Raw genomic sequence first — 22,632 nt, forward strand, 5'->3', positions numbered from 1 at the left:
CTTCAACTTATCACTGTTATCGACGTAGAAATATCGTTGTCTCTTACTCAGAAATATCACGGTTAACGACGCAAAATCATCATTGTCTCGTAACCACACACACACACACACACACACACACACACACACACACACACACACACACACACACACACACACACACACACACACACACACACACACACACACACACACACACACTTTGTCCTCTTATAATTCCCCTTTACTCATCAAAAAATAATCACCTCTGTCGAAGCAGATGTTGTTTTGTCTCTTATACAAAATTATTACCGTACTGTTTTATTGATGAACACAATAAAGGGCACATTCTATAGCCGCACGCACCCCAATCCTATCCACCATCCCAACACGTCCCAAGAGGTGAGCTTTATCTATTTCCACCACCCTCAGACACACTATACACACCCTGGATGCACACCAAGCATACCTAAACACACGACATTAACGTCTCAGACACACCAGACACACCACTGTTGCACCCCCATAAGTCCGCCATAACGGCTGGATCTCTGTGGGTGGCGCAAAATCGGTGGATGTGAAAATGTAGTGCCCATTAAACTCTGCGATTGCATCTTGCCAGATTTCATCCTTCAAAAAGTTACTATGATTCGGTGGCACAGTTAGGGGGACACTGTTCACAAATTGGTCAACTTTTGGAAGATCTCCAGCTCTTCCACAAAGGTGGGTCCAAATCAGATAAAAACTAAGTTATTTTGTTAACACCCCCTTCCCCAACGCGCGCGCACACACACACACACACACACACACACACACACACACACACACACACACACACACACACACACACACACACACACACACTTTGTCCTCTTAAAATGTAATGCGGTCTTCAGTGGCTATGTCAGGTCCTGATGATTGTTACCGTAACTTTTTCTTGTTTTGATAACTGCACTCCAGTTTCAATCACCTTAAAACTTTCCTTCATTTAGAAATTTAGCCTAAGTTCAATTATTATATATTTTTCCATTTATTATTCTTACCACCGTCAGACGATAATACGTAGCTTAGGGAAGGTCTCTTGTATTGGAGAGGCCGAAAACAATCTCCATTCACACCTACAGTATGATACCTTCATTCTGTGTTATCTCTTGTCCCCACCAGACGATAAATATATGGTACGGAAACTTCCCGTAATGAAGGAGCTTAGGCGAAGGGTCTTACTTTACACGACAACTCCCCCCCCCAACCTCTCTCTCTCTCTCTCTCTCTCTCTCTCTCTCTCAGACTAACGGTAGTGTGAGATTGGCTTTGGATTGCCTTTTTATGAGCCATTATTTGAGGCGTCGGGCAGAATGGGGTGGCATGAATGACAGATCTGCCGCCAAACCCTTTTATTTATCATCTCTATTCATTTTTTCTTATTCCTCTCCTCGCTGCCTTTTCCTTCCTTTTTTCTCTCTCATTTCTTATTCCCTTCTGTCTCTCTACATTCCATCTACCCCGCTCTGCTTATTCTTTCGTCTCTCCTTCCTTCCTTTCGATATGCTTATATCATTACGTATCTAACCCACCTTCCCTCTATCTTCCTTTCTTCACCCTTCCATGATTCCCTGTCTTCCTTTTCCCCCATTTTTACCTTCATCCTTCTCTCCATTCACTTTTCTTCCCTCCTTCTCTGGTTCTTTCCCCCAACTCCCCTCCCGTTCTTCCCTCCTTCACTCATTTCCATTCTTCAGTCTCCCCCTTCCGTCTTTTCTTCTTCCTTCATCCCTTCTCTCCTCCTCCCCCTCTCTTTTTCCCTGCTCCTCCCATTCGTTTCCTTCCTTCCCCTTCCCTTACTTGTACCTTCTCCTCCTTCCCTTTCTTTCTTCATCTTCTTTCTTCACACCTTTACTTCCCTCCTCCCTTTATGTCTCTCTCCCTGCTCCCCTTTAACCCCTCCCCCCAGCATCCTGCCGGAGATAACAGCCTCCCCCACCACCTTCTCTCTCTCCCCGCCACCGCCTCCCACTGCCCCTCCTCGACGCCTCTCACACCACCGCTGCACCACCCGGATTTATTCACTTCGGCATGACAAGGCGCCCGTTATGTCTTGTTCGCATTCACCTCTTTCACTCTTTTTTTTTTTTCCTTTTCTTCTCTCTCTCTCTCTCTCTCTCTCTCTCTCTCTCTCTCTCTCTCTCCTGCGTCCTGAGAGGAGTTATTTGGGAGCGAGGCCTTCTTACTTGTTGTTGCAGATGATTTGAAATAACCCATCGCCACACTGTGATCAGCCAGCCTACAACGCTCATTTTCACAGAGCGACTTACCTCTCTCTTGTCCCACCAATTACCATAGTCCCCGCCCGTCCCACCCACTCCTCTTCACCCATTCCACGCTTTTTCTTCTCAGCATCAAATTTGTAGGATTAAACTGTTCCCTCCGCCAACCCCATGCATCATACAGTATCCGTCTTTGGGTTTACTCAGATCATCTTTCCCCACCACCCAACAGCTGCATTCACCTCTCCTACTCCTTACCACCCACCTCACTCACATCTTCCTCCCTCACCTGATATTCTATCGTCACCCCGTAGCCGCTCAACCTACAATGTCCATTTTAACAGAACGCCTTACTTTGGCCTGACCCCATCACCCTCCATCATCCCTGCCCATCACACCTATTCCTCGTCACCCACACCACCATATTTCGACTCTCTCCTCCACCCCCGTCGTACTCTGAAAGGTCGTCCAGTTTCTAGGGTCGCGCCTAAGACAACGTTCATCTTCACAAGGAATATTCGTCCCGCCTTACGCCACCACCCGCGATCATCTCAGCCCACCTGCATCCACTCCACACACTTCTTTCCGTGCACCTCACCCATTTCTTTTCCTCCCTCACTTCTGACTTGTACAGGACAACTTATGTATGTCTCTCTTCCCCACAACGTGTATTTCCCTCGGCATATTCCAACACTCATCACTGTTTCAGCCCATCCCACCCACTCACCTACACCCACCCCACCCGGCACCGAAAAATCTGAAAAGTCGCGTCGTATAAAGTATTCCATCTCTGGCTGATTTACCAAACGTAGTTATAAGCATGCCTAAACTGATGCTTATTGACCTAAGTGACTTTACTTTTTATTCTTTACCTTTACTTGTACTAGACTTGGTTTAAAATAACCTTTCTACATTTACTGGGCACTGCAACTTTAATCTTCTTAGTAAGGCTGGGCAAAAGGGTGGGTATAATATGTGTTTTGCGAATATTCAGCTAACCTTTAGATTTTGCTTATTGAGAGTCAGGTTGTCTGTCTCTTGTAACAGTTAAAGGACCAATCGAATTCTGAGAGTTAAAGAAAGCTAAATGATGCAGAATTTTAAGAGTAAAGACCATTAAAGATAATAACACCTCAAATGCGTTGTATTTATCTCATTTCCCGAAATTCTGCTTCAGGTACGGTACTAAGCTGGGTGAGTGGACAGAAAGTAAGAGTTACCGGTACACGCTGGTAGACAGTTGACATAATCACAGGATTCACTTTAATACCATTGATAAAGTCATTAAGTCTTAATCCCCGATACCATCTCTGGATAAGTATAGGGGAGAGTGATAGCTCATAAAACGCGCCGAGCTCTTCATGAGGTCGGAACAATTAGTGAGCGGCTTGTGGTAACACCCGCACGGGAACAGTTTGACAGTGCAGATAAGATCGTCTCACGCACCGCGTCTCCATCACCAAAATTTGTCGCCTTGTAATTACATCAATTATTGTGCACCGTAAGTTATTCGGGTGAAGAGCATAAAGGTGGTATTACTGGCGATGGGGCCGCAGCACCCAGTGGAAGAGGAAGCGGTGGCGCCCACGACTTATTAAGAGTTATGCGCTCGTGAACCACGATCATGACCAGCAGCTTTTGCTGCCTATGATGGATCCTGTTGTGGAGAGAAATTACGCCACTCGACTGGTTTGCTTTCGTGTTGAGATTGTGTAATGGGGCAAGTAGCCTTGTTGGTATTTCTGCAGCTTAACGTTGGAGGTAGAAATAAAATTTCATTCCTGTTAACTAACGGCTAAGTTTTAACAGTTAATTGCTATTGATCAGCAGTGTTAGTTATGTGTTGATATCAGCACAACAATTACTGTACACTCTCGACATGCCCCACACGCAGCTTTGCTCAGGTTCTGTAAAAAAAGAAATATTGGGAAGGATAACTGTTTACCAGCCAAGAAACTGAATTCCACTTATATCTAAAGTTATCTGATATTTTATTTAACTTTTTCTTTAGCGTCATGATACTATTCCATCTCATGTCAAAGAAGGATACATGTAAGTGCCAGAGTTTAGTGATGGTGATGATCATGTTTATAATTTAGTTTGACACTGGTCCATGGTAGGTCAGTAGTTTTCGCGTTTTTTTTTTTTTTTTTTTTTTTTTTTTAATCTGAGATGCCTGATCTGGATTTGAATCCATCCGTTCTGGGCATAAAATCTTTAGACGTCGGGAGGTTAGCGAAAAAAGAAATAGTTTGGTGTTTGAAAAAAATTAATTTATTAGCCGAGGTTTTAGGGTTAATGGAGATAGTTTCTTAATACTTGAACCTTGGCAAGTTTCCCAGAGGAGAATAAAAGCATTAGCTGCTAGTTAGAGGAAAATGGATAAGTCTTTAGCTGAAGTTAGTGATAAAAGGCTGGTAGGATGACCTTTCAGATGCCAGCATAATCGCCGGCTCAGAGTTCAAAGCGATGCCACACACCGACTCAGCACACCTAGACTGTCAGTGCAATACCGACATTAATTTGCTCTTCTCTTAAGACATCCCTTCCTTATTTTTATCTAGTTAACCTGAGGAAGAGTGAATTCTGGCTAGCATTCTGAGGGAAAGGTGTCATCCTGCAGTAGACATCATTCAAACAGAGAATTTTAAGCTTGTGTCAGACGCCAGAGTATCGTAGTGCATGATTATATACTGACGTTCCGTAAGTAACAAAAAGCCATTGTCTCCAAAAAGTGAAAAAGAAAAAAAAAAAATTCACAGCTGCCACTTTTAACTAGTTTCGGGGAATTGATATCGACCTCCATCAACTCCTTCACCAAGATCACTAGGCGAGTTTATATACGGTACCTTTGTAGAGACCTAGCACAGTGAAGAGATTAGTTTTTTTTTTTTTTTATGCAAGGAAGAAGGAACAAAAGGCCAGGAGCCCGCAAACCGTTCCTTCCAAGAAAAAAACAAAAAACATTATGAGAGCCAAATTCATTTCGAGGTATGAAAAGGCTATAAAGGCATATCTTGAGGCACTAATTCAGACTTCTGAATACTTCTTTGTCGATACTGGGATTATTTTTTCCTTCTAAGATAGGACAAGAAAATGACTATCCCGACTCTTCCTTTGTCTTCTTTTTCCTGTAATAATAAGCTTAGTTGAGACGGAAGTTGCTATATATTATTTTTGTGAATCTCAACTCAATACTCTACGCAGGACCAAACCCTGACCCCGCAGTCCCGTGGTCAGTCGTCACACCTGTCCAGTTGCGCCTCATCCTCACCCCCACCTTCATAAATACCTCCCTACATTATATCGTATTTTCGTTGGCATAGCACTTCTTCTCCAGCGATTTAGTTTGCATATTAGAACCACATTATTTTCTTGAGTGTATTTTATTTTATACGTAAAGGTGTACGGTAATATGTAAAGTAAGTGGCTGAGGACAAGGCGCTACGAAATCTCTCAAGCCAGTGAGAATACAATTCATTCTCTCTCACCGCCCCCTTTGTGTGTGTGTGTGTGTGTGTGTGTGTGTGTGTGTGTGTGTGTGTGTGGAGATAACCTGGTGACTGGTGCGGCAAGTGGTGTTTTTTTTTTTTTTTTTTTTTTTTTTTTTTTTAAGTGTGGGCAAGGCAAGGTCATAACGGGAGATGAAGCTGTGGTGTTTTATAAGATTCGTTAGTAGTACAGTCTTTGTGGATTTGCGAAAGATATTAGTTATCATCTATCTGTCTGTCAGTGTATCTGTCTGTCTATCTGTCTATCCATCTATTGCCAGACGCCATAATCCCGGAAGGGGTGGCCATAAACCAATCGCCTCCACGTCACCCTGTCCTCTGTTATCTGGTTGCTCTCCCTCAAACTCACACTCCCTCCTCTCATATGCCTCTCTACTTCTTCCCTCTATCACCTACATCTCCACTCCATCCCACAGTCACGTACCTCGCCACTCCATCCCTCCATCACATACCTCTCCACTCCATCCCTCCATCACATACCTCTTCACTCCATCCCTCCATCACATACCTCTTCACTCCATCCCTCCATCACATACCGCTCCACTCCATCCCTCCATCACATACCTCTTCACTCCATCCCTCCATCACATACCTGTCCACTTCCTCCCTCTACCACATTTATAGTAAGTGTAAATCGATATGACCAGAACTTGTAATATAAGTATGCGTGGACACAGTATACCCCCCAAATGAAGCTAGGATTTGTTATCTTAGCTGCGCCATTCCACCTTTTAAGTCTTCAGGCACCCTTGACTCCTGCCCCCTAGCACTTCTTGTAGCGTGAGGGGGAGGCAGAGGAAGGAAGGAATGGTGGAGGGATGAATTGGGAAGACAGGTAGGGAAGGAAACGTAGAAAAGAAGAGGTGGGAGGAAAATGAGGGAGAGGAGAGAAGGTGAGGTGAAAATAATGGGGTATATAGAGGAGAGAAAGGAATGAAAGGGGAAGAGGACAGAAATGAAAGGAAGCACACAGAGGGAAGAAAAAGTTTTGAGAGGAAGGGAAGGAGCAAGTGTATGGTGGAAAGGAGGAGGGAATTAAGGGAGGAGAGTGAAAAGATTGCAAATATATGAAGGAGGCTGGAGGGAGAGGGAGGAAAGTGATGGCGAAAGATAAGAGACAAGAAACTAGGAGAAGAGAAGGAAAATATGGAAGGAAAGTGGAAAGAAGGAATGAAGGAATAGTCCCGAAGAGAAGGAGAAGAGAAAGGTAGGAGTGAGGAGGAATGCAAGGTGAAAAGGGATGGGAGACGAAAGGAGGAAAATAGTAGTAGGGAAAGACGAAAGGGAGAGGAGACGGTAAGTACGGAGGGAAAGCATGAAAGGTGTACGAGGGAGAGACAAAAGGGTGAAGATGTAGGGAGGTGAGGGAAGAAATGTAGGAAGTGTGAGGGAGAGAGGTGGAGGAAGGAGGGAAGGTAGGAAGGATGAAACAAGGAGGTGGAGAGAGGAAAGGAAGGTAGAAGGGGTGAAAGATGAAGGTGGAAAGAGGGAGGGAGGGAGGGTAGGAAGAGTAAAGCAGGGAGGTGGAGAGAGGAGGAGATGGTAGAAAGGGTAAAAGATGAAGGTGGAGAGAGGGAGAGAAGGTAGGAAGAGTGAAGGAGGGAGGTGAAGTGAGTGACACTTGAATGGTGTTGCAGGACAGCCGACACACCCGCCACCACTAACCCTAGGCCAATGTTTTTCGGGGGTTAATAGGCTCACTACCACGTCTTTCATTCCAGTTTTGTTTTCTGCTAAGGGTATGTTGTTACTCTCTTTTTTTATATGTAATAATTCAGGAAAATATTAAGATGCAAGAGTAAAAATAAAATCCTGAGGAAGTCGTGCTGCAAACCCCCCTAAACCCACGAGAACACGGCCCTCGCCATCCACGTCTTTGCCCCAGCGCAGATAACACACTGCGCTAAAAATAAACCTAATAAATATCTCGTTAACGTGTAGGGAATATCAAGTACACCCGGCTAGGCTATATGCAAATGCCGCTACGCCAAACTAGTCCTGCACTATCAGTTATCAGGGTCACAATGGCAGTGGTTGTTTGTATGAAATGATAATTTTCCGTCTCAAGGAGACGTGCTCTGAAAAATACCTGTTGATATAATACGTCTCATGGTTTTTTGGGTTAAGGTGCTTCAACCAGATGCTGCCCAGAAGGGTTCACATCCGAAAGTTAATTGGGGTTTATTGCTCACATATGCCACTCGGGGCAAGTGAGGCTGGTCACAATCTCCTTAAATATTGGGAATGAGTAACCTAACCCACGGCCCTTGCGCTCCTTGTGGGGTAAAAGAAAAAAAGAATTGTATGATGGATAGAAAATGTAAATGAAATACGCTTAAGAAATTTTAACGTACCCGGTATCATTATTTTGACACATTATTACATACGCCATTACATTATTACATACGCCATTAGTTCTTTAAAAACTGTAGTTGTAAAAAAAAATGTGAGGTGCAAAGGAATATGCTAAAAGTTTAAATAGGAATTCATTGCGTAAAAAATGGAGACAGTAATCTGCTGCAATTCAGCCTTCGTCACTCATCCATCCTCATTGCAACAGGTATTGAAAGATTTCTCACCTCATCTCCTGGGCTACCGCATCAGGGCGCTCTTTTGGATGAAGCTGTGAAGACGCCGTTTGTTGCATGGTTAAGTTCCGGTCTGTCACTTTAGGTGAGTGAGGGGCTTCTGAGGCATTTTTGGGACGCATCGGGCTCCAAGAATCGACACCAAGACCACCTTGATTAATCTTGTTTTTAGAAGCACAGGTGAGGTTCGTGTTGGTGCCACAGGATATGTGAGTATTGGTGCCACAGGACACATGAGACACTCCACTCTGTTGCTGTCGACGAGGCTTGACATGGTGGGCCTGATCCTCGCCCAGTGACCATCGACGCCGGGCTCGAGATGCCAGGCGACGATGCTGTTCTGACTGGCTGTCTGCGAGGAGTTTCTCTGCGCTGCTGCTCCGTCTTTGTAGTTGACGTGGGAGATTTAGGTTGGTGGGACTGGCAAATCTTTTCCGAACAGTACCTGTCCGTCGAGCTACTGCTTCCAAGACACTCTTATGTTCAAGCTCCTCTGCTAGTTCTTCAAGGCTGCCGGTCCGATCATACCCCTGAGGTGAAGCTGGATGCGACTTAAGAGAAGTATTGTCAGAGAGGGAATCGTCCAGTGAAGGAGTAATAATTTTAATTTTGGGGACAACCACGATTTTGTCGTTGAATAGATGTGGATTTTCGCCAAAGTACACCCGAGTAATGTGCTTTACGTTGGGAGGTGTTGCCAGTATCAAGTCACTGTCGTTGTGAGCGTTGGTTGACTCTCCAGAATCAGAATATCCAGAGTCCTGGGAGCGATGGGACGGGGAGCCTCGTAAGGAACTTCGGAAGGATCCCTCTGGTGACACTTCACCCTCACCAGCTTCCTCTCCGGAACTGCACACCTCCTCCTCTCCTGTCTCTGGTATGGCTGACTCTTTAATGTTAGAAGGGCAGAGCCAGAACTTTTTGGAAAGACTGCTGGCAGGCCAACATCCAGTCTCTGAAGCGTAATACACTCTGGACCCGGTACGACGGAAGCGGGACGGCCTCGACTCCGACGGTCCACTCTGCCCCATCTTGGCTGCTGGGACAGGGCAGCAGCCACTCATCTGTAATGCAGAGATGAAGTGTGTTAATCAGGATGCAGTTATTGTGGCGTTTGTTTTCAAAATGATAATTAGCTTAATGAACAATATTGTCTTAATTACTCTGAAAAAAAGACTCACGATTAATTCCTGTTGTAACTAGGATTCCGTAGTAGCCTATATGCTGGAAAAACGAGAGACATGAAAAGATTCTGAACTCTCCTGTTATTTTCCTTTATGCAGATCTTACTTGCGAGTGAGAATGGATTATATATATATATATATATATATATATATATATATATATTTTAATCAACGTCCTTGGTCAGGGTACTTTGTATTTCTACGGTCAGTTTCTTGCTGTATCTAAAGTACGTTTTTGTACAGCAAGCAAGAGAAGAAACGAGCAGAATCTTCCCATTTCTCTTGGTCTTTGGGAAAAAGTAATTCATAGTTACGATTAGTAACTGATCTTATGTTATTGCAAGTGACGTGAACAAAGAAGAGTGCAGAACGGAATAGATGCGCGCAGAATCTTCGCATGCCTCATATTCATTGTGCAAAAACAAACATCAGTTACGACATGGGAATCGATCGTATATTTTTGTCAATCAACGTCTAGGTATTTCCAAAGCAGACGAGACCCCTGGCGCTGCTACCTGCCTCGCCTGCCGGACAAAGGGGGATCATTAACCTTCCATTCACCTGCCAGCGAATCGATCATCAGTGTCCACTTGTGTACTGAGGCCATTGTCCCGGCGTCAAGGTGGTGGCAGCGGCTGGGTCCTGGGAGAGTCGGGTCCCAGGCTTCAAATCCTCCACTGCCCACAACACCAATTAGGCTCGTCAATGGGAGTCCTAAAGATGCTTCCACCTCCCTTTAAGGATCAATTCAGCTGGGCCGGTCATCCGTGTAGGGAGTTGGTTTAGGAGTTTTGGGGACTATTGTGCTTCCTAATGTGATGGCCTTGCCGGTGACGTAAGAATGATTTAACTTTTTTTTTTCGCAGTGTTTAAAATTCTCAGAAATTACTTCAGCTATTTTTTATTTCATGTTATTAATTCTGAGATTATGAAGATTGAGACTGTTTGGGAATAAGAGCAAAATTCAGGGGATATTAAATGGGAAATTATCGCGTCGGCCATTTATCATTACTAAAACAAAGGTGAGAGGTAGGGGACTGCCAAGTATTTTAGGCTTGTATCCATATTCCTAGAGGGACACACACACACACACACACACACACACACACACACACACACACACACACACACACACACACACACACACACACACACACACACACACACACACACACAGAACGTTTCCTAGTATACTCGTATTCTTGTTATCCTTAGACGATTATGTCCAACTTAGATCTTTTTTGAACAGGAGGAGTTAGAGACAGCCTTGATTAACCCCTTCTCTAGATCATCCATAAGCTGCATTAAATAGCTCGCTCAGTACCATTAAGGAAAAAGGACGTTCTCGGGCTGAAGGGGTTAATAGGGTGGCTGGGGGATTAGCGCTTTGATTACGTGATTAACCAGGCAGATACGTCGCGGTGGATTCGGCTCCGCTGTCACTGAACCGGATCCTCCTTTCCGGGGGTTCTAGTTGATGAGGTGGAATGAATGAATAAGGGAAGGTAATTAGGGTGCGTTGAGTGCGATTGCAGGTCCCTGGTGGTCGAATTAGGAGAGATGTATTGATGCCACTGTTTCGTAGACAATTAGATGTATATTTGGAGCATCTAGAGGTACAATACATGGTACAGGTCCGTATGAACTGTATGATGTGTGTGTATATTTCATCGTCTCTGAGCATAAGGAAGACAGTCTGTTTCCAGAGGTTGAGCAATTTTCCTAACTGTCAAACGCTTTCACATGTCTCTGTTTTGACACAAATACCCACCATATTGAATACATGCCGATGAAGCCATTCAGGATTTGTGTAATGGTATGCATGGGGATGTTTGTAAAATGTGGTAAGTTATTGAAAGACCAGTTGTATATTTTAACGCAATTAGCTAAAACCCTAAACCGTTCCCTGTCTCACCCGGAGACCGATTTCATGTTTCTTGTGATAGCAGATAAGTACTCTATCCACCCTCCCACATTCTCTCTGCTTTTCATTTACCTTTTGTCTCGTACCTGCCCTGGCTCCGTGTATGTAGATCAGGCGTTAACAAGGATCTGATAAATGATGGCGATTCTTTATCCACTTATGTGTTGATATTAATTAAGCAGGTAGCCAGGCACCTTGAAACGTGTTCTGTCCGCGTCACTTGATCCACTCACTGTGATGGGAGAAATTAGATGTCTTATGCTCGCTAACGTCAGACGATTTTATTCAGTCAAGAGAAGACCCACGTAGTTCTAGAGTTAAGAACAGTGCGTCTCTTTTACTGACATAAAGGAACTTAGCTGTTTCATTCTGTTTAACTGATTACTACTTTATTCAGCAGCAAGAAACGTATACGCAGTAGAGTGTTCAAAACAATCTCTAATTCTTTCTCTGAGATGGTGAAAATGATTCTGGGTAACCTATGACGATCTTTCTTAAACTGAGAGGAATACTACACAGCCAAAAAATTAATGAGCGTCTAACCACAGGGCTTAATGGAAAACCTGCTTGATATACATTTTCATGAGAGTTTTAATAATTTTCATGCGATGTTCAGCTTCAGAGGTGGGCTTGTCAGCATCATGGAATCTTACGTCATAATATGCCCACGTTTGATGTTACTTCCATCTCTTCATTCCCTTCTACTACCCCCTACCTTCCCCTTTCCTCTCTCCTTAGTCTCCATTTTCTTCACCCTTTCTACATCCCTCCTTCCCTCTTCCGTCCCTACTTCCCTTCTTACCCTTTACCTCCTCTTTAATTCCCTGTAAGCTCTCTACTCCCACCCTACTTCCCTCCAAGCTCTCTACTCCCTCCCTACTTCCCTCCCAGTCTTCTGCTCCCTCTTTACTTCCTTTATGCCCTCCCTACTTCCCTCCTACTCCCCCACCCACGTCATCCTCTCCAAAATGATGGGGTTCCCAGTTACCTCACCACTAACATAACAGGAAGGGAGGGGGTCTGGACCATATAGTGCGGCCTGACGTCACATGATGCCCGCGTCTGATGTCACTGATAGGCGTACAAGGTGGCCGCTGTTACGGTGAGCAGGAGAAGGGGGGGTTAAGGGGGTGAGTGAGTGAGGTACAGGCTGAGATTCACGATCAGACTTACGCTACAATTCTTTATCGTAACTCTTTTATTTTATGAGATCATTGTGTGTGTGTGTGTGTGTGTGTGTGTGTGATGTTAGTTACGATGAGGCGATGTGGAACGGATGTACATCGTCGTTTTATTTTTTTTTTCTGCCACTAAGCTACGGAAATAAACTGCAAAAGGCCAAAAATATGAGTAAGGTTTGAGTAAAAACAGTATAGGCCTAGTAGGTCATCAGGAATCATTAAAAACTTATTTGCTACCTTACATCACCGTTCTCTTATAATCACCTCAGAGTCGGCTGTTCTCAGTCTCGGGGCCTGTTACGCAAGCCTTTAGTATGCGGAACCATTCATCAAAGCGGGTAATGCTGTAGTGAACCTGTGATCAGCTGTGCCACGATACAGTTCATTACTTCGCTAAGCACCGTGTCTGGTAGCTGCGAATTAGTCTCTGTTTGGGTCGGTGAGTGGGTGTTTTACTACTGTGTGTGTGCTTGTGTAACGACCTGGTTTAATAAAATCCATGTAATTTGGTTTCAGATGTGTATCTCGTTTATTAAATGAAAGTGAACGTGATGACAGTGCTTTGACGTAGTGTGAGGTCGCCAGAGCTATTATTTAGTGCACCATTGCTTTTTTGCCTCTGTATCAACGTGAAAATTTGTCATTTGAACAAACGTTGGGGATGAACAGCAGTGTGTATCAGTGGATTACCTTTCTCGAAGGCCACATCTACTTCCAGAATGAATTATGAGGATTATCTTGTGCACTGTAGCTGTGTTCACCATGATAATGATTTCCATGCTGGTTGTACGAGTATTCCTGACTTTCAAAATTCATATTCCAGACAAGCTCCGAAACGAACTTTCTTTGGAATGCTTGAAATGGTGTTTGTGCCATCAAAGCACTATACAGTATAGTTAAATACCGGTAGGCTATAGCTTTTGAATATAATACGTGAGACTCCCCAACTACATCCTCCAAGTTTGAACATTAACGAATGAACCGAGATTCTACTGGGTCTGTGCGTCTGTAATCTTTATGTGATGTGGTATAAATGCGTCTTCTACGTTCATCATCCCAACAATGCGTCACCTAAGGTTTTACGAGACACCTAACTGAACTGATCAACAATAAGCCCTCCAGCAGTGGGGAGCAGTCACTGCCTCTGACATTCATTTAAAGGATGCCATTGGCTGTGCGATGTGGTCAGTAGTGTCAGAGGAAAGTTAATAATAGTCAGACTCACAAATAGCCTATGCAGGTAGGCAAGGGTAACTGAAGAGATGCTGCGAAGAGTGAGACCAGACATGACTAAAATATTTTATCTAACTTTAAAGAAACTTGTTTATATTTCGTGTCTTGATTTAACTCTGCAGTGAACTGAAATTGAGTTTTTAGTGGGGATGCAAAAGTTTCGGCCCCACTTGCACTTATTAAGGTAAGAAGTAAGTCAAAGTCGAGCCCATACTGTTTATTTCCATATTTTACACCATTATTTTTTTGCACGTATATTTCCCCGATCTGTTTGTAGCTCCATGGACAATATCAGCATTTTTCTATCGAGCTCCTGATTTTTCAGACAACGGTACTCCTAAATACATGTCTCGCGTAAGATTTTCACTTATATACATCACGAAAACGGAGCTTTGTTGTACGTCTTGCTTTACGTTTTCAGTTATGTAAATTACGAACTTGGACTTTATTGCATATCTCGATTTACATTTTCAGGTATGTAAATCGCAAACACGGGGCTTATAACCTGTCCCAGCTTACGTTTTCAGCTTTGTAAATTGCGAACAGGGAGCTTTGTTGCATGTCTCACTTTAGCTACGTTTTCAGTTACGTAAATAGCAAACACGGGCTTTACTGCATCTCATTTCAAGTTTTCAGTTATTTTAATCGCGAACATTGGGCTTTATTGTATGTCTCGTTGTACGCTTTTAGTTATGTAAATCTCGAACACTGATCTTCGCTTTGCAGTGGTTCATGACATACAATAATCCCGGAACCTTGTACTGTTTGCGTCTCAGAGAGTATGTGTGTCAGGGGCGGTGATCTACGGTCTTCCCACTGCCACTGAAGCCACACTCTGCCTTCTTCTAGGGCTTTAGTTAACGAGATTGACTTACTGTCCACAAGACGTACGGTACAGGATATTTTCAAGGTGACAAAGAAGAGGGTGGATTGTGTCTGTGGAGTGGAGCAGAGGATTTTAAAAGTTTGACTGGTGAGTGGATGGATGTGCTGTTCTTGTCCTGTTTCCGGATCCCACTACCCTATTAAATGGAAAACGTGGTGATGATGATGATGTTGATGATGATGATGATGTTGATGATGATGATGATGATGATGTTGATGATTATGATGATGATGATGATGATGGTGATGATGATGCGTGTAGAGTGATTTCAGCGTGAATAGTACAGTATGATGCTACATCTTCGCATTATGCATACTTTTTTTTCCCCTTGGACGTATATTCCTCCCCATCAGTTTCTTGTTTATCCCAGATTTACATTCACTTCTCCTTTTTTTTTTTTTTTTTTTCTGAAGTTGAACAGGGGAAGGAAATGCAAAATAAGTAAAAAATAAATTCCATATACCAGATTACAGATGTCCTTCATTCATAAAAAATCTGTAAGTTTTTTCTTTAATGAAGGGAGGACACCTGTAATCTGGTACCGGTATATGATTTTTTTTTTTTTTTAAGTTTAATTTGTTTTTCCTCCCTCTGTCCTCTTCTGCATATCCAGAGACAGTTCATATTTTCTTTCCGTCTCTTGTTTTCTCGTTTTCTGTTATCATTTCCACTCTCAAGCATTTCCTCTCCTCTCCCAGCACTTCTTCACCTTTTGTAGTTCGAGAAAGATTTATATGGTTAATCTGTTCATTGACTCCTTTCCTACGAGAGGTCTGTCATACTCTAATATCGTTTGTCGGTATTAAGAAGAGAATAAAAACAATTGTCGTTTTAGTGACGGGATTAACGATGATTGCTTTTTATTCAGTCATTTAGAGTGGGTCTCCTTTGACAAAACAAGACTGTCCGTAGGTATTTAGGATGCGTTAAGAAATCGTCAGTAGGTAGCCAGAATACAGCAAAAAAGGCACATCATCACCATCATCATCATCATCATCATCATCCTTTTCGCGCACTTAGGAACTTAAATTTAACTGAAAGGATAATGTAGGATAATATATGAACAATAGAGATGGTCTGATAGTAAAATTAACCACTCCAGGAAAAATGTCCCCCCTCACCAGAGAAAATGAGATTCCAGGTCTGCTTTTTACACGGCCAACTCAACATGCAGTATCAGCTTTTTTTTTTCTTTTTTTCCCCCGTCTGATGCCTGAAGTGAATTCTTGTCTGTTCAGAGGTTGTCTTGAATTTCCGCCTTACCAGTTAATTTCCATGAATCGTATTCTGTTGCTTATTATTTTAGCAGTGTTCATGATGCAAAGATATAATTGACGTACAGGAGGTGGTTGGTGAGCATTGTGACAAATAAATCGCTGAGGAAGAGGAAATATACTTGGTTTACTCTGACTTGGCCCAAATTTTGGTCCTTTTGCAGCTTATTTCACGCAGTTCAGTGGCAGGTATAGACGTTGTTATGGCTCTGCATCCTTCCCATAGCACGTCTTCCTGGCTAGCATCATATTCTGGTGTTAATCTATTACTACGCCTCAGCATTCAAGAAGGAGGGATGGCACTTTTAGCCCAAGTTAGAATGAAAAGGGTTCAGTGTCTCGTAAACGCATAAGAATATTGCCTCTACTCTCTCCTCAGGACAATACCCAACTTATCATCGTCACTGTCAGTCATACAGATTCAGAGCGAGGGATGATACATTGTCCCTCTGTGTTAATTTTGGTCCTTGTGTTCCTGTTTCAGCTTCACCGCCGCTTTTGTCGTTCCATCAGGTAGGTGTCGCTCCAATGCAGGTGCACCGGCAGAAGTTTTACTGCTAATCTTGTTTGCATAATGCCGTAGCAAATGTGTGTAAAGGTGGCCAATAAAGTGGGAAATGGTCAATGCGGTGGAGATAAGGGATGGTCTTATAGGGGGAACCAGTCTTCGTAACTTGTCCGGTCGAGATAAACTAGAGAGATACTTTATTCGTCCTTTGTATGTGTGGGTATGAAGGGTGAAGGAGGGAAGGCTGGGTGGGGGGTTAAGGAGGGAGAGGAGGTAGTGGACGGTGGGAGTGGGTGCAGGAGAATTGGGATGGGTGAAAGGGAAGGAGGGTGGGGGAGTTGAAGAGGAATAAGTGTGGGAGGGGTGAATGGGAAAGAGGGAGGGACGGGTGAAGGCAAGAAGGGAGGAAGGGGTGATTGGGAAGGGGGGAGGGAGAAGTGGGGGTGGGGGATGGGGGTGTATGTTAGTGAAGGTGGGAGCGGCGATACAGAATGAAGGATGAAGGATAATGGAAGGCGGAAGCATTAAGGAATGAGACGATGAAGGAGTGGAGGCCGGAGGAGTCAAGGTCGGAAGATGGGAGTGGAGAATAGAACAGAGAGTTGAGAAGGCTGAAGGATGTTGAAAAAGAGTGGAAAAAAGAGGGAGTGGTTGAAGTGCAGGAGGGTGGAAGGGAGAAAGAGAGGATGGAACCGAGCTTGTGGGTGAGAGAGGGGCAAGTAGAACATGTGGAAGTGGGTGAAATGATGAGGCTGGGCAGAGGTGAGTGGGAGTAGGTGAGGTGGTTGGAACAGGCGCAAGAGGCAAGGAAAGAGAGGGTTGAAAGTGGGTGCAGGTGGGTGGAAGTGGGTGCAGTTGTGGGCGTTAGCGGGAGAGTGATGTATCGTGGCCAACTCTGCGGGGGATGGTAGTGGAGGCGGGAGAGGGGGGGCAAAGGGGTAGTCTGACTTGTGGGCCAGTAGGGAGAATAAAGGTGTGTATTCTCATGCTGTAGGTTACTCCTAAAACACCTCGTCTTTATCATTCTCTTTAACATTGTAGCTGCTCATTCCCTCATATTTTGCCTCGGCACTTTGTATCGGTATTTTTCATCTGCTTACCGGATCATCTGTTCGAGAAGAGAAAGATAGCCAGAAAGTACTCTCTCCCATGCCGGCTAAGTACAAACGGGAAGGGATGTCTGCAGGGAGTGCCGTGCATGTGGAAGTCAATATTTTGTGCTGGTTATGTTTGTGTATATCATTGTCTGTTTTTCTCACTGTTATTAATGGACAGGGTGCGAACACCTGGTAGTATAGCCCGTGACAGTGCAGGCCACATTGCTGCCAGCATCCACGTGAAACGCTCCATGTCGGTATTAGAAAGATATAAATAACATACGAGAAATTACAGAGGTGTACAAAATCAGTCACAAAGGAAGAGCTGGTAGAATGACATCAGAGCCCACGAGAACAGGACCCAAGGACACACACAGACACACCTTAGAGCCAAACCCTCGCATTATCTGTCCCAAATCACGCACAAGACGAAGGCCGGAATAAACACCAATAAAGCCTCATTTAAGGACGATCAAAATGCGCCGGCCTAGGAATATATAAAACTTTGATCAATTCGCAGCAGATTCGACGACATTTCTTCCTGGTACTCATCCCTCATAATGCATCATAAATCGTCGCCCAAGGTCACCGAAAATTGGGGTAGAATTGGGGCAGTCACACGCAGCGCAGTTCATACGTCCCAAGTTTATGAGATCGAGGCTTGTAGTTAAGAGTTGCGTATCCACCGCCTCTGTAATCAATCACTCAGTGTGGAACCATTTAATGCTCTGCTGACGGAGGGGAAGAGGAAGATGGTATTGAGGCGGTGGTGGGAGTGGACGGTAAAGTTGCCAGACTATGACGCAGTTGCTATAATTACTCTCAAAAAATACTGGATGTAAATAAAAAGAAAAACTAAAAGGAAATGAATAGAAAGACGCCAGAATTGCAAGCATGCGACTAAAACTTTGCAGAGTTCATTAAAAAAACACTGCCAAGAGGAAAGTGAAATATCCAGATCTAGCTCAGTAATAGCAAAGGCAACTCTGGTGGATGGGAAAGGGGGGAGATGGCTAATGGACTGAAGTGCGTTTCAAACTGGGGCAGGACATGAATTCTGAGAGATTTATATGTGATGCGGGGGATTTATTGAGATTTATAGGTTTATACCCAGAATACATTAGGGGGGTTGCTCGCGGCTTAGGTGGATTGCTGGATGGTTTCTTGTTTTTATTTCTGGTCGCCTTGTCTTTAGCTTTTCATTATCCATTTTTCTACGGCATATGCTTTTTCTTGTGACGGCGTTGTAGAAAGAAAGTCATCTGTTTCCCGTATAGCATGTGAAATCGACAAGGATAGAAGGCCATACCTATTTTACCGAGAAGCACTTTTATAGGCCCAGGTAAATCTACTCTTGGTACTTAGAACGCAGTAGGCTTCATCAGCAGCTAGATAAATTGCCTGACGTTAGCCGGAATAAAGCAGATTCAGTAAGAGAATTCAGTAAGACAGGTGAGGTTGTTAGCGGAAGTGTAGAAGTTCATGAAGATATTTTTTCACCAAACAGGCCTCAGCAGGTGTCCCAGTGGTAATATAATTCGTCTGAAGTGAGGTAGAGTACAGTGGAAAACTCGTCGATCAGCGCTAGTCCAATGGTATTTTTTTACTCGTTTATTCAAGTTGGTTTTATGGTTTCAGACGCTTTCTTTCAGCATTTCAGTGTCGTATCGTAGGATTAATAGGTCAGTGAAGGATGTATTTAATCTGTCAAGGAGGAAATTTAACTCCTACGCTGAGTAAAATCGTCTGGTGGTGGCAAGAATATAATATAAAAGGAATTACTCGTTTTGAAGGAGTTAGTTCAGTGGTCGATTATCGCTGTAATGTGTGGTCTCTCTCTTTCTCTCTCTCTCTTTCTCTCTCTCTCTCTCTCTTTCTTTCACACACACACACACACACACACACACACACACACACACACACACACACACACACACACACACACACACACACACACACACACACACACACACACACACACACACACACACACACACACACACACACACACACACAAATAGAGGAAAATCAACAAAATCAGCACGCAAAAATCAAGATCCAAATTCGCCAGCAGTAATTTACAAGGAAAACGCAGGACCCATCAGCTCTCTTAATTCCCCAAGACAAAGGGCCACGATAGGCGGGCAAACAGCAAGCATAACAACCTTGGCCTTGAGGGGTAAAGGGCATGGGCCGGATAGGAGCCTGGTGAAGGTAAAAATCGTGAGGAGGATAAAATATTGGAGAACTAAAACATGTCAGAGGACCATCGTTGTGTGGGACTGAGAGGAGGAGGAGGAGGAGGAGGAGGAAGAGAGGGAATAAGGAGGAGGAGGAGGAGGAGGAGGAGAGGGAATAAGGAGGAGGAGGAGGAGGAAGAGGAGGAGGAGTGGAGAAAAAGGGGAGGATGAAATGAGAGAGGTAAAACGAGAGTGTGGGGAGAGATGTAAAGCGGGGAGAAGAGAGTGAGAAAAAGAGGTAAAAGGAGAGACTGAGGGGAGAGGTAAAAAGTGGAAAGAGAGTGAGGAGAGAGGTAGAAAAGAAAGAGTGTGGAGAGAGGTAACAAGAGGATGTGGAATGAGGGGGGGGGATAAAAGAGGAAAGGGGGTGATGAGAAGTAATATAAAAGGAGGGAGTGAGGAAAGAGGGGTAAAAAGGGGAAAAGGGAGTGTAGCGAAAGAGAAAGTATGAAAAGGAAGTGTGGTGAAAAAGATAATAAGGGAAAAGAGATCAAGGAGTGGGAAGAGAATGAGGAGAGGAGAAGGGGGGGGGGAGTAAGGTAAGAGAAGAAAGAATGATTTTAAAAAATAGTGTTGAATATGGGTGAGAAGAGGAAGGTGTAAAAGAAGAAAGAGAGCGAGGAAGTAGATGAAGAGATGAAGGAGAGAGAGAGAGGAGAAAGGTGGTAAATAAAGAAGGAATGCGATGAATAAAAGAAAGAGAGAGGGAGACAGACAGAAACGAAAGTTAGAAGTGAGGATGGAGTGGAAGAAAGAAAATGGAGATAAAAAAAAAAGAAGTAAAAAATAAGAGAGAGGTTGAGAGACAAAAGATGAGAGAGAGGCTGAGAGACGAACAGAAGTGAGAGACTTAAGGTGAAAGAAGAGGAAATCGAGAGAGAATTCCTGGAAAGACGTGTGCAAGACGAGGCTCCTGTTATGGCCGGAGCAAATATTGAAAAATAATTAAAACAACTGAGGGAGGGTAAAATGCCAAGCCTGAGTAGTGAAGGGTGGGAGGTAGGAGGAGGAAGAACAAAGATGGAGGCTTGGAGGGAGAGACAGTAAGTAGACAGCACGATGGAGGAAAGGAAAGAATTTAGCTCCGAAAAAAAATGAACCGAGTTTGGGATCGTAACTGGGGCAATGGGTGACCAAATATATGCTTAGATGAGTTGCCGAGGGAATGGATTGGGATAAATTTCACGGGGATGTGGTTCAGAAGAAGGGAGGGGGAAAAAATATGGGTACTGAAAGCCATGGCCTGCTTGGGGTGTGGAAGCTGATGTGGACTTTTTAGTAGACGGAGCAGATAAGGGGTGAGTGGTTTGGACTGTGTGGGAGTTAGCTGAGTGCATGGAGAGCTGGACGATTGCTGAATGATGGCTAATTTAAGATGGCTATGACTGGGAATGGAAAAAAGTGAGGTGGGTGTTTAGAGGAGCTGAGCTAAGAGGACATATGAGCGTGCTGTGGTGAATGAAAAAGCAGCATCAAAGGACTGAGAGACAGGCAGATAGAGAGACGTAGGATGCTGTGAAAGTGTACTCTCCAGGGAACGAGCAGTGTGGGAAGGAAGTAAAGGAAGCGCATATCCTTTAGAATTCTTAGGAGAGAGTGAGAGAATGAAAAAGGGGTTCAGAAATGCTGTGTGGAGTCTGCGAGGTGACGTGCCATAGCCGAGTACACTCCACGGGTCTTCTTTGTAGGGCGACACCTGATGGATGGAGCGCTGCAGGGGATTAGGGAAAGGGGGGAGGCAGGGAGGTACAGGACTGCCCAGGGGGAGAGGCGCCCCTGCTGATGGCGGCGATGGCGAGGCAGGGCTGATGGTGGTAATGATGGGGACGATAAGGTGGCGGGCTGATGGCTATGGTGAATGGTGGTGATGGTGATTTGCAGTGATGGTAGTTGGATTAATATTGATGTCGTGGTGAAAGTGGTAGTGCTGATAAGGCGCCCCGGCATTAATTGCAAGAGGCTTTGATGGCGGGGTCTTGGTGCTGATGGTAGTGATGAAGGGTGCATTGTGGTGATAGGGTGTTTGATTAATGGCAACGAAGTAATGGCCGCATACTTTGGAGGGAGAAAAGTGCAAATAACCGCGGCCACGATGATAGCTTAGATTAAGATGTGATGTGGAGGTACTAGCAATACATTACACAGATTCATATTTTTAGTCATAGTAGCTTGGGTGGATGTAGGATCGGCTTTTACAGCATACCATCCTTCCCCTTTGACCCTCTGCCGGGGCAAACAACAAAAGGACACTACACAAAGCTGAAACAAGGATAAGGCCGTGTGTTAGGTATGCAGTAAATGTGAAGTGTGTGTACTGTATTAGTAATTTGGAGCAACAGCGAGGATATAATATAGGATTCACGGACCCATTATCCCCTGTGAATGACGAGAGTAAATTTCGCAACACATTGGTCAAATAGAGGCACCTCGTTACTGGTTATTTATAGATGGGACGTGACAATTCAGATAACACGTTTCACATATTCATAGCCATTAAGGTAAGAGTAACGTGAACACAGGAAAAAGAATTACACTCTCATGATGAAATATACCTGAAGAGGATCCAGGTCAAGTTGAAATTGTTGTATTTTCAAAATATACACAATTTCAGGGACTGGATGTTATTCTTTCAGCAGTGCAGGTTACGGCACTATGAAATCAAAACACGCTTAGGACTAGTTGTTACACGAAACCATCATTGCTCCATGACCCCGGGAATGGCAAGGGAGCTAAATGACCCTATTCACGGGCACGATAGGGGC

General features: G+C 44.1%; 1 protein-coding gene across 1 annotated transcript in view; it reads right to left on the reverse strand.

Annotated features, from left to right (window-relative positions):
* LOC145393392 (protein inscuteable homolog) overlaps positions 1-13,411 on the reverse strand; it is a 30,825-nt gene extending 17,414 nt beyond the window's left edge. The window contains exons 1-3 of the mRNA XM_080267487.1: positions 13,323-13,411; positions 10,078-10,204; positions 8,335-9,407 (exon numbers count right to left, since the gene is read on the reverse strand). Of these exons, the coding sequence (XP_080123613.1) occupies positions 8,335-9,407; positions 10,078-10,204; positions 13,323-13,411 (1,289 nt within the window). The remainder of the gene's footprint in view (positions 1-8,334; positions 9,408-10,077; positions 10,205-13,322) is intronic.
* Positions 13,412-22,632: the final 9,221 nt, after the last annotated feature.

Source organism: Coenobita brevimanus, chromosome 24 (assembly GCF_032717465.1).
Source record: "Coenobita brevimanus isolate Jiangsu-jjx chromosome 24, ASM3271746v2, whole genome shotgun sequence".
Taxonomy (NCBI): Eukaryota; Metazoa; Arthropoda; class Malacostraca; order Decapoda; family Coenobitidae; genus Coenobita; species Coenobita brevimanus.